The sequence below is a fragment of the Aptenodytes patagonicus genome, chromosome 8 (genome assembly GCF_965638725.1).
Source record: "Aptenodytes patagonicus chromosome 8, bAptPat1.pri.cur, whole genome shotgun sequence".
In the NCBI taxonomy this organism is placed as follows: Eukaryota; Metazoa; Chordata; class Aves; order Sphenisciformes; family Spheniscidae; genus Aptenodytes; species Aptenodytes patagonicus.
Genome location: NC_134956.1, coordinates 11,107,565 through 11,123,929, shown reverse-complemented (window position 1 = coordinate 11,123,929; position 16,365 = coordinate 11,107,565). Strand labels below are relative to the sequence as shown.

The following is a 16,365-nucleotide window of genomic DNA, read 5'->3' as shown; positions in this document are numbered from 1 at the left end:
AGAAAATATTACAAGGTTAAGCGCAGAACAAGTCAGAGGACTTCATGTTCCAGCCACAAACCAGGTCCCCCATGCTATCAGAGGTTAATTTTCATTATGAAGTGTTTCCAGAAGTCTAAACTTTATACCTGTGATCTTGGCCGTGAACGGACTGCCCGGGATGTGCTTGTCATTGTACTTGACCAGGATGCTGTAGTTCCCAGGTAGAGTAGGCAGGTACGTGACTGTGCACGTCCCGTCTTTGTTATCAATGCAGCTGATCTCTGCTTTTGAAGGTCCTTCAATAGCCAAGTCCAGCCCACCTAGGAAACAAGGAGAACAGCACTTCTGTAAGTCTTCGTGCACACCAAAACCAAAGACTTGGTCCAAAGAGGAAGATCCAGTACTTGGTACTGAAAATGCAGCTTAGATGCATGTTTCCAAAGGACACCAGCAAAAAGAGCTCAGGCCAATCCACCAAGACCACAACTCTATTCAGTCTGTTGGATTTACCTAACAGTGATTCCACATCCAGTCATCATCCATGAGATCTAAGCTGCCTTCAGTTCATTTTTAATTAAACGAATCATTTGCACCCTGTACCACAGGGTACATCTACTGCTCTCAGGAAGAAGTAATAAGGACAGTTTTTATGTAAGTTACAGCTTGATGAAATCCGTTTCACTTGATATTTGCACAAGGCATTTGTATCACACCAGAGATTCACAGCTGGACGGATGAATGCAAATTAACACCAATGCGCATTATACTTCCAAGAAGTTCCTAGCTTAGGGTAGGATGGGTTTAAAGAACAGACTTACCCTCTCCTGCATCTTCCGTGACAATGGTGAAAGTTGCTGGTTTATTGGCAACCCCATAAATGAGGCCAGGCCCATAAGCAGACACACTGCCGCTGTTTGGATAATTCACATAGAACTGCAGAGGGCTCTCTAAAGGAAAGAAAAAACCAAGAAGAGCACTTAAGGATGAGTGGCCTGGACTACAAGAACAAAACAGACATCAAGCTGCTATGACGCAACAGGATCTTATTCTTATCCTTACTGATACCCATGCCATTCTCACTACTTGATATTTGAAGAACCTTTATGTGACTGTAACGCACTTAAAAAAACAAGTAAGGCTCCCCTTTCATCTTGAAAAATACTTCTCCACAATTTGTTCCATGTTCAGTCATGACAAAGTAAGCGTTACTCAAATTACCAGAGATAAGCTTCAATGATGTTGTAAAGGGTCTTATTCATTACAAGTTTATTTTTAGCACATTAAATCAGAACTTGAGTCAGAAGCAGGCTTTCAGTTCAGGCACAGATCCTGAGTTTTGGTAGCTCAGAATTATGAACTAGCACAGCACATTGTCTGACTCAATGAACCTGAACTAGCAAGTTTCAAGGGTATCCAAAAAAATATTTGCCAGCCTCAGATTAGCTAAGCTGGCGCACAAGAATAAAGAGCACAGTCACCAACAGCCAATAATGGTTTCAAAAAAAGGCACAGATAGCTCTTAAGTCCAAAGCTAAATTTTGCAGCTGAGACAGTAGCAAGTTTGATTCATGATAGCCTTCAAGAAGGAAACATTATGGCATACCATCCTTCTGTCCAGGCACAGGGTAATGGCCTTACTGAACCAATACATCCAACAGTTTGGCACTTATGGAGGTGCTATATGCATACAAAGTGCTGAAGATACTGAAGTAGCACCATGCATCACATTATCGAGCTCCCTGCTTCAGCCAAAGTTATCCTGTGTTTCTGTACACCAACAGAACCAGCAGCCCAGTTCAGGCAGTGCTGAAGGTATTTTGTCTCACGTCTACACATCTTTCTACAGATCTGGCCCTTTTCACCCCAGCCCCACGCAGCCGGCACGCCTGGAGAACCACGGGACAGCCCCAGCCTCCAGGCGAGGCAGAGCTTCAGCTGGGGAGCTGGTGAAGTAAGGACAAAAGAAGAGAAAGGGAATGAAAGGCAGTGGCTTCTGTTTGTTAAGAAGCAGCCAGGAAGAAAGATTACAGCATAGTGTGCACGTGTGCTTTATTTTATTGCAATGAGATGGAAAGAGTAGCTATACTGTTTTAGCCACTTAGTCCTCCCCACAGATTGGAGATTTTATGCCAATGCAGTTTTAAGGATAAACATGCACTGTAACCACTAGTTTTGTTGAGCACCATGGCAGTAAATTTCAACCTGAAAAAAATGGTAGTTAGAAAATTGTATGTTTCTTCTTCATAATAAAATGCCACACAAGCTAGTTTCCAAAACCAAAATCCATTTTAAGCCTGGCTGGTACTATTAAACCACAATGGAAGCTCACATGTACAGGCACTTACTCCTTTGCAAGCAGTCCAGAAAGCAACTAAAGCAGATGAACTGCTGCTGAACGGTAAGATGTCCTGGGCAGTTCTTACTGTAGTGTATACAACTAAGCTATAGAAACCTCACCAGGGAGAAGATCCATCAGCAGGACACTGCACTCAGATTTGTGTCACCTGCTTTGTCAGACTCACCTGGGATGTGCTTTCCCATATATTTTATGTGCATTTCATGTAGCCCGACCTCAGTAGGAGCGTATCTCACTGTTACTGTGCCGTCTTTGTTATCCACAATATCTGGCGTATCTGTCTTTCCAGAGGGCATGTGTACTTCACCTACAAAAAGCCACCGTGGGAGTTACAAAAGAAGCTGCCTGCTTCCCCTCTCCCACCCACAAAGAATTGTCCAGCCATTTTAAACACGCATTTTAAATTGTTAAATTCCTTACCCACAGGCACAAATAGGAGACTAATGGGAACACTAACCAGACATGTTTCCTACTTAAACTACATGAATACAATGCAGTGGTAGACATCTGGCAAACAGTCCTGTGACCTTACAAACTCTACAGGCAGGGCTGTTTGCTTCAGCCACTGAAATTTCCATGGCAAGCCCCAGGAAAGGCACCAATCTACCTCATCGCAAGACGCTCCCTCTCCTGCGGCTCTTTTGAAAATGAAAGATTGACTGTCCCTTCAGCAGGGACAGACCGGAGCTTGGGGTGAGATTGCTGAGCTAGAGGGCAGGAGGGGACACAGCCCATGTGTGCAGCAGCTTAGTGCAACCGGCGTGTTACTGGGATGATGCTTTTAGCTGCCAGACCTGCGGAAGAGGGGTCGCCTGCTTTGGAGAAGTTGTGTGACAGGAATGCAGGATTAGACTGTTTTGCAGCATCTGCACAAAATAATGGGGCTTATCAAGGATGCATGTAGCTGCTCCAGAGGCAAAAAAGCAGCAACAGGGCCTACAGTGCAGTAGTTCACAGCCTAGCACTGAGGACCACAGCAGCACCAAGAATCCCCTCATTTAACTCAAACCATCGGCAGGGCGTATCCTACTCACCCTCAGCGGGTGCCACTTGATGTAAAATTAAACAATTAAGTTGCTGGCAGGATACGATCCTCCCCCACACGCTGTGGTCTAGACCACCCAGACTGTTAGCTGCAAATGGATAAACACGCTAACACAAAGCAAAACCTCCCTGAGAGGCTATGTGTACTCCAGGTACCTGTTATTTCTCCTTTCCTTACGGCAAAAGGGATAACCATATCAAAGGGCCTGAATCCCATGCCATTCATGTCTCCAACTGGGACATAAGCTTCTTCTGTGACCTAAAGGAAGCAAAAGGATGGGTCACTTCAAAAAGGATGGTAGACCCAAATGAGCACCGAGCAACTCCACTGCGAGCACAAGCAGAAGAGAGTGTGCAGTGATTATCACAGCCAGCCACAGGACTGGGCTCAACCAGAGCAGTGTCCAGCCAAGCTCTCCTTCATAACACCACCACACCGCAGAGCAGAGTGAATCAAACACGGTGCAAATGGAAGACATGCTGGAAAAAAGTTAAGAGATAAAAATGGAACACAAAGGGATGGAGGACAATGTAGCACACACAAGACCCAAAGTGGCTCCATCTGAAAGGATTTAGTTGCTTAAGGCCTGGAAGAGAAAGTGATTTTTGAATGGGGCAAAGTGATTGCAACACAAAACGGACAAAAGAAAACGAGTTTCACAATGCAACTCTGGACTCAAGACACTGTGCTGTTTTACTGAGAAAACAAAGCGATGCATTCAGGTTGCTTTTGCCAACAGTAGACATTGCAGAAGTAGAAGCTGTAGGTGTAATGATCCTCTTCGTGTTTAAATGAGAGTTTATTTGGAGACTCCCTTCAAGCAGCAAATTAAAAACAAGGTCTGGATCCCAAGAACAATTGATCAAACAGAAAGAATGAACACAATGACCAGAGCGATTCAAGCAGTCCCAAGAAGCAGGCTGTCATCTGAAATGGAACACAGATGGGGGAAAAACAGCTGAAAAATGTAAAAATTGTGTACCCAAGGGCGGAATCCGGGGGGGGAGGTGCCCACTGGCTCCTGTGACCGCACGACAGCATCATCTGCATCTACAGCCTAGGTAGGGGTAAAGGCAGGTTAGGCGTTATTCTGGCATGGAGGCATTCCCACCTTTCACAGTGCAGAACACACAGCTTCTTCCAGCTCCTCAATACCTTCCTCCCACCTCGCAGCCCTCTTGCCATCGCAAGGACCTGGATCCAGCCAGGGGAGCTGGGAAACTGCCTGTATCTGCAGGCATTGGGCACTGGGGGAAGCCACCAGCGGCACAGCAAAGGGACAAAGTCGGTACGTGCCATTGTTGGGAGCTTGGGAGGGAAGCAGTGCCTAAACACTGGTGGAATTGAATTTCGGAGTTGCTTTTTTATGGGACTGGTGCAGGGAGGGAAGTGAAAGGTTTAAACCTAAGATGCAAGTCCCCAAGCACTGCGCAACACAGTGTGCGAGCTGGGAGGCAGGGGAGCCCACCACCGTGGGAAGGCTGCTCCCAGCTCATGCACTTGGGTGAATGACCCAGCCCACGTCCAGTCATAGCTGCAAAGCTATTCTTCTGATTCATAGCTGGGATAGCGTCGTCAAGACACCGAATGTGTTTTCCCCCGGCACAGCCTCCCTTCCCACCAGGCATGCCAAGAGGATGACTTGCAAATTCCCATTTCCCCCACTTAACTCAACAAGACTGGCTGGGGCTGACACCCACGCATGCAGCTCCACTGGGCTCAGTCACCCCGGCTCCTTCTGCCCATTTACACCACTGCAACCACCCTAACAAAATAACCCGCTGGAAACTTATGCGTTGAAAGACTCCACTAAGAAAACCAGTGCAAAACAGAAATACTGCTGTTTCGCTGTTCTCTGTCCCCGGTTGAGACACCCAAGTCAAACACATACTGTATCAGTCAGCTAGGAAGTGGGAATTTTGACTGGCCAGGAGTGGGCTCCCTGACCATGAGAGGCATTTCCTGTAGTGAGCTTTGAGCAGTGACCAAGAGAGTCATTTTTCTCGTGGAAATCTTCAGAGACACCGGTAGCGATCTGCCAGGGTGGCAGGTAGGAAGACCTGGTGTGCCTGGCCCTGAGGACTCGCCCACGAGCTCCAGCCAGCCGCAGCACAAGTACGGCCGTGTGGTTTCACAGACTGAGATGCACCAGAGGCTGCCTCGGCTGAGATTACAAGACCAAGACTTGTTTTGCCAACACAGAGCTGTTCTTCACATGAAGGGCTTCTGTGAGCCCTGAGAGGCACCTAGTCTGCTCCTCAGGGAGGCTGGGGTTTTGTTTGCTTTTTAGACCTAAACATGCTGAAGTACTGCATGTTGGAAGGAACATAATTAGAAGGAGGAGGAGGATTTGGCTATAACAGTTTAACTAGCACTTGCAAATCATTTTTAAGTGTGAGCTAACAGCCTGCTTTCCCGGGATCTGTCAGCAGACCATTCCTTATTTTGGGGTCAACTTTATAAAGAGTGAGAGACAGACAAGTCAGAGCACCGTATCTGACAACAGCTGAAGTAATTAGTCATAGAAGCCAGTTACAACCACCCTTACATCATTTAGAAAAAGAACTACATGGTCAGGAAATGAAAAATGAGTTTGTTCAGAGAAGCCAAGTCTTCATCCTCTGATGGCTTCTATCCCTCTTCACTTAACTGTATTGTCTGCTCAAAACAAGCTCTGCAAGTAACAAGGATTCATTAGCTCCTGCTAGTCTAATAAATGCCTAAACATTTACACACAGAGTTAACCTATTGCTAAGTAAAACATGGCAGCAGGAATCTGAGTGGGAGGTATTTTTGGAGCTGAGCTGGCTTACCATGACGGTGAAAGGACTGTTGGGAATGTCCACCCCACCAAAGCGGACATAAATCACATAGGTTCCTGGTTTGGCGGCAGTATAGAAGATATCGTAAGTCCCGTCCTCGTTTTCAACAACATCTGCTTCAGCTTCTGTCCCATCTGGCGTCAGGACGGTGCACGTCACTTTTCCCTTCCCTGCTGATTTGGCATCTACCACAAAACCAACCTCCTCACCAGTCTTCACAGTGGGTGCAATTCCAGGACCTACAAGGCAATTTTCATTACAGAAAGCATTCAGAGGACACTTTTCCCAGGCAGGCTGCCTGCGAGGCGCCTGGGAAGCATGGCACCAAAACACCAGTCCTGGCGACCCACAGATGTGGTTTTGGGAGCAGATGTACAACAAGGGACATTCGTAGTGCTGGTCAGCACAGCAGCATGGAAGAGCTGGCCACCAGCTTTCCTTCTCCTCTGCAATCAGAGAGGCTGGATGAGAACAGGGGGGGGAAAAAAGCTAAGTTTGAAGAAAGCAATGCCTTAACCCATACTCTTATCATACTCCTTTATGCAGAGCCAAAGGCACTATCTTCTGCCCCGGCCAGCGACTCAGCTGTCACTGCTTTAACATAAACCTCCCTGTGTAAGCAGCTATTAGAGGGCACAGTAGCAGCCATGGCCACGTTTCCTCCTACATTACCCACAAATGATTTTCCACTGTTCTGCCACACATCCCAAAAAAAGAAAATTGTGAAACAGTGCCCAAATTGTAGCAATCAGATCCAGGCTGAAGAACTCTGTGTCTAAATGAGAACTATTAAGTCTTATTTGTAGTATATATTTAATACTCCTGCTTTTGACTGGCACTTGTTAACAGGCAAATGGCTCGTTTTCAAGCTGCAACGAACCTGCCGTTTTAATACCTTGACAGTAGTCCAGCATCTACTCCTACAACGATTGTATTTCAGCTTTACAACGGAGAGTCAGATGCATTTCTTGGACAGGGGAAATTTGAGCTGGCATCTGAGAGTAATCTCCATCAGTTGTTTTGATTAGTTAGTGACTTGAGTTACTTGAAGAGTATCAGATTCAGCCATTAAGGCCTCTTTTAAACAATTCTTGAAGCAAAGGGGATACCTGCCGCTCTGTTTTCCATTGTGCCAGGAATATATTTCTGTTTAAGCAGGCTTGAAAGCAGCCAACTGCCAGACAGGCACCAGGTACGCTCTAACTGCGCGATGCAGGTCAGCACAATGCCCACTCTCACAGGTCTACAACCACAGATTAAGTTTCCCTGTTCAATTTGGTCTTGCCTAATTTATTTATTTTAAAGTCAGAGGATTTAACATTCAGTGGCATTCTTGTAACTAGCTCCTGCCACCTCTGCTCCCTGCCACAGCCTCCAGCTGGCTGGGAGGTGGCAGCACGCCACGGTAGCCAGCCCAAAGCCACATGATGACCACACATCCTGAGAATGGGTAAGGGTCAAAGCTATAAGTGTGCTCCTACAGCAACAAATTTGGAGTCCCTCCCCTACACTAAGGCACTGATTTTTGAAGCAATGATTTTTTTGAGTTGTAGTAACATCTTATCTTTAGGTTCTCTCCTTCTAGCCACGCCTTCCAAAAGTCTGTTCAGACCCTGGCCAACCTTGACCAGACAGAACAGCAGCAGAACCCTCCACTAATAACACCCAGCCTGAACAGGCTTTGCTAATGCAGAAGCACACGGCCAGCTATTTACATCCTCAGAATTAATTCTTTTCCTTCCTTGGAACTAAAAGCTTCTTGCAACGCTTGCAGTGCAAGGAGCATGATGCAGTGAACATGGGCAGATGTGTTATTTTTAAATCAACCTCACTGCAGTTCTCAGCAGGATTTACCCAGGCCAAAATAAGCATCAGACTTCGGTTGCATCTGGCTGTTTATAACAACCCATGCAGTTTGAAAGATTTTGCTAGAGACTGCAAGAGATTCCTGCTCCCCCACAGGGTGGATGCTTCTTTATCTTTAGGAAAACCCCCTTGTAAGAGCAGCCAGATTACACAAGTCTCTAGCATCTTCTACACCCATTACATCAACTGTACCATGCTCAGAAGGCAGCTTTACACCAAGCACAAACAACAGCAACAGAGACGAGCCAACACTCACCTGTGGCCAAACACTTGCTGGCATCCCCAGCTGGAGATGCCCGGATCCGATAGGGAGAGGACGGGATATCATCTCCACCATACTTCACACCAATTGTATAGCGGCCCGTTTTGTCGGGGACATAGGTGACTGTGTAAGTGCCATCCTTGTTGTCATGAATGTCCGCTCTCTTGGGTTTGCCCTCTTGGTCCTGAGGAATGCAAACCAGAAGATTTAGGCACCATGAAGTTAGTTATGAATTCCTTTAGCAGGGCAGCAAATCTGTTCACAACCATATTTACATAGTCTCAAACAGATACAGAACTGCAGCTTTCTGAGGGTTAAATATATTTCACTCAAGGACTAGTACCAGGAATAGACTATTAGGAGCAAAAAGATATCAGACCACTATAAAACAATCAGCGCTATCATTAACTACCCTTTGTTTGATATGAGAATGTTTATAAGATGCAGCAAGCCATTTTAATGAACTTTGTATTAATTGTAAGAAGATTTAGTCTTCATTATCATATCGCTGCTGGAAATGAAGAACACTTCCCAGGTCCCCGAGGCACAGATCAGGAGCCAGACTGTGCAGCTCTGTCCTGACAAAGCACTGAGTAGTTTTGGCCAGCTGTTCCCCAAAAGGTTTGAGGTCGGCAGGAAGCATTACTGGAGTCTGCCATCAACCCTCCTGGATGAGGCATCCAGCTCCTGACACATTGCAAGGTCTACGGTTAAAAGCAGGTCTATGTAGTCCCTTCAACTACCATTGAATTATACTGAATACAAGAATTAAAGAGATGCATAAACAATACAGATCTGAGCTTCAGCATCAAGCTTTCACATCTACAATCAAGATCAGCACTGTGCATAATGTTTCTGACAGAGCTACTCCCAGACTCAGCTTTCAGTGCAACTCATCAGCTGCAAAGTGTTGAAAAGAACATTTTAGAAAAATGTTTCTAAATGTTTCTAAAGCATTTTAGAAAGTCTTCCAGGTCTGCTTACAGGGAACCACATGTTGACCTCATTCTGTATTTTAAGACTTAACACTGCCTGGGGTACAGTATAAGCTGCAAAGGACTTGAGATTTTAGGTACAGCACCAAAGAGCTTACTTCTTTCAGGAAGGCTTGTGAAACGTTTGACATTCAACAGCTCAGAATGAGAAGCAAACAAATGCCGTGAGGAGGATCACCTATGCACTCCCACCATGAAGGACTTGTGGAACTTGATCTTCAAAGCCACGGCCAGGCTGGGAGCTCTGATAAGCATTTTGGATCCTTTAAGAGCACAACTGCATGCCAGAATAAAGGCAACTGCTTTGCTGCACCCGAGCAGACAGTGGGACAGCACGGGAGCAAGAATGCAGAAGGGCAAGTACAACCAGCCATGCCATGACCTAGGCATGCCAGAGCTGAGAAGTGTGCTTTATGGCCCACTAACCAGAGACCTTTTTGCTGAGGCCACAGAGTCCAGGCACCAGAAGTTTCAGGAAGAGCAATAACAAAGTAAAATAAAAACATTCCTGTAGTAGCTCCTTAAGCAACTTATGACTTTTGGCAACCTTGAGGGAGGCTTGTTTGTTAATTTATCATCATATAATGCTCAGTGTGGATGTTATCTCATGGCCTTGCTGAACTACACTGCTAGAAGGCTGTCTCCATTTCAAATTCCAGCATTTTCATAATCTTACAAGAAACTATTTATCTCATTTTGGGCATTTGCGGAGTGTAATGTTAACCAAGAGCCAAATATAGCATGGGTGATGACTTTAAGACAGAAGCCTCATAAAAGCAGCCTCAAGAACTTCATAAACACAGAGTGCAAGACTTTCCTGTACCAGAGCTTAAGGTCCAGCCAGCAGCCCAGTCTCCAGGACACTGGGTATTGTCAGGGTACAGCTGTGGACGCTTCCGATAGGAGCCACCCATGCCCACCTAGAACAACGTGTTTCCACTCCAGCTTGGTTTTGTAGTTACTTACAGTGATCCGTACAGCCAGAAGTCCCTGCCCAGCATCCTTAGCATCCACAGCGAACTCCACAGGCAGGCTGGCTGGTATGCCGTAGGAACTGAGACCTGGTCCGCTCGCCGTCACTTTACTGGCATCATACGTAGGAAGCACCTTCACCTTGAAGGGACTTAAAGGGAAACCTGTTACTGCCCCCTCCTCCTAAGTCAATGGCTGATAGTTACTGCAGTACATGCTGAGGTGCGGATACACTTCCCCTACGGCATCTCTGCTGTAGGTGCAGCAGCAGGCTCGAACCACCACTGAAACCCGAAGTCATGCACGGAGCTGCACTGGTTAAGTAGAAAGCACCACAGCTAGCCCTTAAACAGTGCTCACATGCTGGGAGAGCACGATCAGGTCATTAAATCTTCAGTTCACCTAAGTTTATCTTTATCACCTTACCTGCGAGGAATCTCTTCATCAGCATATTTGACAGAGACCATATAGGGTCCCTCCTGCGTAGGGGTGTACACCACTGTGTGGGTGCCATCTCCGTTGTCTACTACATTAACAGGCTCCACAACTCCTAAAAAAAGCAACAGAATTTTCTCAGCTGTGCTATTAAAACTCAATTCCTCACCAGCCATTTACTGCACAAAGCTCCAAGATGCACTGCTCATTTACAGTTTGCAACAAGTTAACTTCAATTTATTTAATTTTTTTTCTAATGAAGGCAATGGGCATGCATCAGTGATCAGTCTCCCTTATTTTGTATTCAAAAGCCACTGACGTGAGAGATTTGTTATCCACTGCTCCCTGGGCTCTCATCTTCTCGCTGTAAACAAAAGCTAGCATGAAAATACTGGAGAAAAATCTGCCTTTCTGTACAGTCCAGGTCAAAAGCAATTGCTCAAAATACACTGAAGATCTTTCGAGCAAGAAAGTAAGTAACGGTTATAGTTGCCTGAATTGTCATTTACAAGATTACTTACTGTTACTGGGATTCATTGCACAGAATTGAGCCCTAAAGCCAGCTGGTGCATAGCATTCACCAGCTGAGTCTTTCACAATCAGGTATTTGGAAAGACAGGCTCGCTGCCTAGGCAGGAGAGCCCTGCAAGCTGCCAAAGTCTTAAGAAAGCAGGATCAATTATTCAATTTGCATTAAGCTAAATCTACAGCAGATTACGTGACATATCAGTTCAGATCAACACACAAAGCAGTCTACAATTAAAAGTTGGCTTTAAAACACAGGAAGGATTAGCAGTAAAGCAAGCGCAAAAGAAATGTATAGTTGCCATGCAAAGCCTAAAAGCAATATCGTTGGTTCCCACTTCCTCCTCCAGGTGATTCTTGCTGTTGCCAGTTGGATTTCCAAGAGCCAAAATTACCAGTAGTTAGAGTTCAAACCTGTCTCAGTGTCACCCTTTGGATCACCTTTAAAGAAATCCGAAATCGCTTTTGATGGGGAGCGCCGTCCCTGGGAATCCGTCTCATCCGCTAAAATTAAAGAAGGGTTACCTGAGGGGCACCCGCGCCAGCATGACGTCACACTCGAGTGTGGAAGCAGCTCTCACCTCCTAGCAAGGTGAGACTTGCAGCCAAAAGGTACTCGCTGCTGAGATACTGTGCCACCAAGACACAGCTTTCTAGGTTAATGCACACATCATTAACGCTATTGCTTGAGGGTCTTGCTGCTCTCTGGGGACCACTGAGGGGTTCCACCACATTTCAGAGACTCCTGCAACCCAGTGGCATGGGTTTCCCAAGTCACCATTCACATGTGAGACTTCAGATTTACTTTTTGATGTCTAAATCTAAGCCACAATTTTTCACCACTGATGGTTACTCACATCACTTCTCCCAGCTCTGAAGATTAGGATAAAGCCAAAGACACTACCTAAAGCAGCACTACCAAAGACACAGTTCTCTTACAGCATGATACATGGGTCAGCTGTCAAGGTGCACACGCCAGATGAACAGGAACAGAGGGAAATGCTCATTCAAGTGGTATCACCACCTTTGCAAGCAGGGCCAGGACCACGTTACCGATCCAAACGCAGAAATGGGGGCACAGCTGGATGGAGTACTTCAGTTCTTACCTCTGGGTCCTGCCACCACCACCTCAAGGGGAGCTACTCCTGCCTTGCTGGTGTCTACAGTGAAGGACTGTGGGATTTTGGCTCGAACAGCTGTTCCCAGACCTGGTCCTGCTATCTTCACCTTGCTGGGATCCACAACATCCTTCACTGGAACCTTGAAAGGACTGCCTGGAAGTTAATGCAGCAAGTGTTAAACACCACAGATTTAACAGTTACAGGAAGCCAAAGGTCTTTTTCCCTTCTTTTCCTTGGGCTTTTTTATTACTATCCCTCCACCTCAAGCAGGAATGACAACCCCACAGCCTCCATGCTAGTTTTCTGCTTCTGCAAAAGCTAGAAGTGTAATGATAGTGCTTCTACATTTTCACTGTCTACTCAACAATTCAGTTGTGATCCATCTGCTTCTCACACCTCAGAAAAAAATGCATGAAAGAAACCAGAAGTGCAAACGAAGCATCATGCAGGCACTTGTTTCCTTCATGCTTTACCAAGTTCAGTATGTTGACAAATAAAATGGGACCAATGGGAAAGAATCGACTCACTCACAACGTCTAGGAAAGAATACTTAGACATATGCTGTATGACAGCACGTAAGAACTCGAACATTGCAGCAAAATGTGTCTAGTATTTAGGAGCATTTAATTCTTGGTATCAAGCAAAATATCCTTCTTTTAATCGTGAACTGCTGGATGCCAGATGTACCTGGAACATTCCTTAAGCCTACTTCACTTCAGCTAAACATCCAGTGCAAATGCATACACAGGTAAACATCTGGTTTAGGAAACAGTTACTATGCTTTCTGCAGTGACCAAAACTTGCAGTGTTTAATATAATCCCAATGACAAGCTCACCCATTAGACCATCTTAATGCAGAACAGAGTCTCAAAGGCATCCACATACCAAAGGGCTATTTTCTTGACCTAATGTATTATGCACCACTTGTGCATAATACCAGTTATTTGTCAAGGGCTAGCGTCCTTTTCCCTGTCCCACCCATCTGCACCCACTCTTTTGTTCCCCCCTGCAGGTGCTAGTCTTAACAAGGCTCCTCCATATCCCCACAGAGGCCATTTCAGAAGCGAGAAGAGACTGCAGCCCTTCCTCAAAACTACTGCAACACAGCACAAAGTGCTCCACACTTCCCTGCCAGGTGTGAGGAACAAATGCCACCACTCTTTCTGCCTGAATTCCCAGGAAAAGCAGAAAGTCAAAACCTCAACATCCCCCAGCAGGAGCAAGATGCAGCCAAGGCACTGAGTCCTTAGCTCAACACCTTCCCTCTTCTGAAAGCCACTGAGCAAGAGCTCTTACCAGGAATATGCTCTCCCCCGTATGTGATGTTAACATCATAGTCTCCTGGAACATAAGGAACATACTCGGCACTGCAGCTCCCATCCTTGTTATCTTTACAGCTAATTTTAGACTCTGAAGGTCCTTCAACAGTTATTCCAAGGCCACCAATTCCTGCCCCTCTGCAAGACAGAAATGCACGTTGTTAGAATTACCTGCTTCTAACAGCAGCTTCATAGCCTTCGCATGCTCTGGCTGCATTTTTACTCTTATTGGAAATGCAGTAACCCGACTTCTGATGTCCAGCCTTCAGCATGCTCTGGCATGCAAAGCCGTTCAGCATAACGTCACTCGCATTTTCCTAGTATTTTATTCTGAACCACTATCAACCCCTAATCTCTGCAAAGCAGAGTGCTCAGTATGTGATGAGGTAGCACACACAGTAATCAGAAGGACACTGCTTGGCCTTTTTATAGATATTTGTACTGGGTTTAGCATCCTGCATCGCACAGCCCACTACACTCCTCCCTCCCTCAGATATTCCTTAAGGATCAAATAGGCCTAGTTACCTGGTGACAACTGAAAAGGCGTTTGGCTGATTTGTGAAAGCTTCTTTGAGTCCAGGTCCTTGTGCTTTTACACGTGATGGATGGCAGCCCTCTGTCACATTCACTCTGAAGGGACTGTTTGGCACAGGTACGCCATCATAGGTTACGTTGACTGTGTGTGGACCTGTTAAGAGGAGGAAAACGTCCTGAATACCCTAAATATTCTCATCACTTAACATCACTTCTACAAGATGCTACAGACTTAAATGTCAGTATATGGGTAAGAGCTTCCTCCTGCATTTCACAAGACTTCACTAGTGTTCCATAACCAAGATGCCACCTACGTACTGTTCTTCTGAAGCCAAGTTACCATAAGTCAGTTCTTCAAGTTAAAATACAGCTACTTCCTACAGAATTAGCTCCTCTACTAGCAAAAATCTTGCTAAGATGCCAACAAGTTACTGGCAGACCTCAGCAATTTGCCAAATGAAAGTGTCAGAAGAGCTGCCTGCTCTTGGTTTTCCCCTCTCAAGAAAAAAAAAAAAGGCAGCCAGAGGTTACCCTTTTCAAATGGTGTGTACTCTACTGAATACGTTCCATCGGCATTGTCTTGGATGAGACAGTCTGCAGGAGAGCCGGACGGGCTCGTGATCTGCGTCCTGATGTGGTCACCACCAGCCTTTGTTAGAGGTCGAGCATCCACAGTGAACTCGGTTGTAGCTTCTCGGAAGACATCTGCAGGATACATTTTGAAGAGTCACTTCAAGAACCGCATGTATTTCCGACAACAAAACATTTTTGTGAACCAGCATGATAAACAACTCATTTGGGAACATACCGAAACACCCCCGTCCAAGGGTCACCATGGGAACACACAAGGCTATTACAACTTTTAATGCTCAGAATACTCTGTGCAGGATAAAGGACTGCAAGTCCTACAAACTCTGATAATAAGTTATTCTCACCTTTTCCTTCCACTCCTGGCCCAAACACTTTAACTCTGCTTGTGTCCACAGCTGGCTCCACTTTGACCCGGGCTGGGAATTTAGGCACTTGCTCTCCTCCGTATCTCATCTTGATCGTGTACATGCCAGCCGAGAGCGGCACATACGTTACGACATAGGTCCCGTCTTTGTTATCATCGATCTGGACCTCAGCTTTGGAACCAGCATCCGACACCATGTCCACCCGCAGGTCCCCGGGACCCGCTTCCGTGCAGTCGACGTTCAGCAGCCCTGCCTCACCCACTTTACCACGTTCCAGACCCGGGCCCGTGGCAATGACTTTAGAGGCATCAAACGGCATTTCTATGTCTGCCTTAAACGGCGAACCAGGAATGTGAACTTCTTCGAAAAGGATGTTTACGAAATACTCGCCAGGCTTCGTAGGCAGGTAGGAGACCGAGCAGGTTCCATCGCCATTGTCTGAGCATTCAATTTTAGCTTCACACGGGCCTTCTACCGTCAAACCCAAACCTCCAGTTCCTGCCCCTTTGGTATCTATTGTGAATTGGGCTGGTTTTCCAACAAGGCCCCCTCGGAGTCCTGGACCATGAGCTTTTACCTAGAAGAGAATATGCAGTTGAGATAAACTCATTTTTTCATGTTATTGCTAGCACAGACTGCCCAGTTAGATTTGTTTGTATGTGGGACTATTAACAAGCTCTTAAAAACACACAGAAAGTAGTGTCTCCTTTGCCACTCCTCCCAGTTTTACCATAAAGTTGCTATCTTTCCTCCAAAAAGGTTTCTAGGAAAGGATATTCATACTCTCACCATAGCTGGTTTTATATAGCCATGGGATATAAAAGGTAGAAACGTTAAAATATTTGATGGCTGTACACACATTTTTCTTGAAATCTATTTCCTTAGACAGAAGCTTCTCTACTACAGTCGAGATGCTCATGAGGCCAATTTCTATTAAATTAGGAGCAACACGTGTATTTGCTCTCCTCCGTATCTCATCTTGATCGTGTACATGCCAGCCGAGAGCGGCACATACGTTACGACATAGGTCCTCATACTGCAGGATGCTTGCAGCATTCTTAATTAGTTCAATGTTTTTTCAAATACAGTGTTATGGGAATAACTTCCATGAGTCAAGGAGCCTGCAAAAGGAACGACGCAGCGCACTGAGTAAGGATGTTCCTGGGTCTGGTTTG

At 45.8% G+C, this 16,365-nt stretch overlaps 1 protein-coding gene across 6 annotated transcripts in view; it reads right to left on the bottom strand.

The window, feature by feature from the left end:
* FLNB (filamin B) overlaps positions 1 to 16,365 on the bottom strand; it is a 72,830-nt gene that overhangs the window by 12,485 nt on the left and 43,980 nt on the right. For 2 of the 6 annotated variants that reach the window (XM_076346346.1, XM_076346345.1), the window contains exons 21-35: positions 15,170 to 15,767; positions 14,766 to 14,939; positions 14,226 to 14,388; positions 13,678 to 13,838; positions 12,367 to 12,534; positions 11,675 to 11,764; positions 10,727 to 10,850; positions 10,295 to 10,451; positions 8,328 to 8,517; positions 6,197 to 6,444; positions 4,366 to 4,440; positions 3,539 to 3,641; positions 2,505 to 2,645; positions 801 to 929; positions 129 to 302 (exon numbers count right to left, since the gene is read on the bottom strand). In XM_076346346.1, coding sequence (XP_076202461.1) covers positions 129 to 302; positions 801 to 929; positions 2,505 to 2,645; positions 3,539 to 3,641; positions 4,366 to 4,440; positions 6,197 to 6,444; positions 8,328 to 8,517; positions 10,295 to 10,451; positions 10,727 to 10,850; positions 11,675 to 11,764; positions 12,367 to 12,534; positions 13,678 to 13,838; positions 14,226 to 14,388; positions 14,766 to 14,939; positions 15,170 to 15,767 — 2,695 coding nt within the window. The remainder of the gene's footprint in view (positions 1 to 128; positions 303 to 800; positions 930 to 2,504; positions 2,646 to 3,538; positions 3,642 to 4,365; positions 4,441 to 6,196; positions 6,445 to 8,327; positions 8,518 to 10,294; positions 10,452 to 10,726; positions 10,851 to 11,674; positions 11,765 to 12,366; positions 12,535 to 13,677; positions 13,839 to 14,225; positions 14,389 to 14,765; positions 14,940 to 15,169; positions 15,768 to 16,365) is intronic. The other 4 variants (XM_076346342.1, XM_076346341.1, XM_076346343.1 and 1 more) reach the window with 4 other exon arrangements.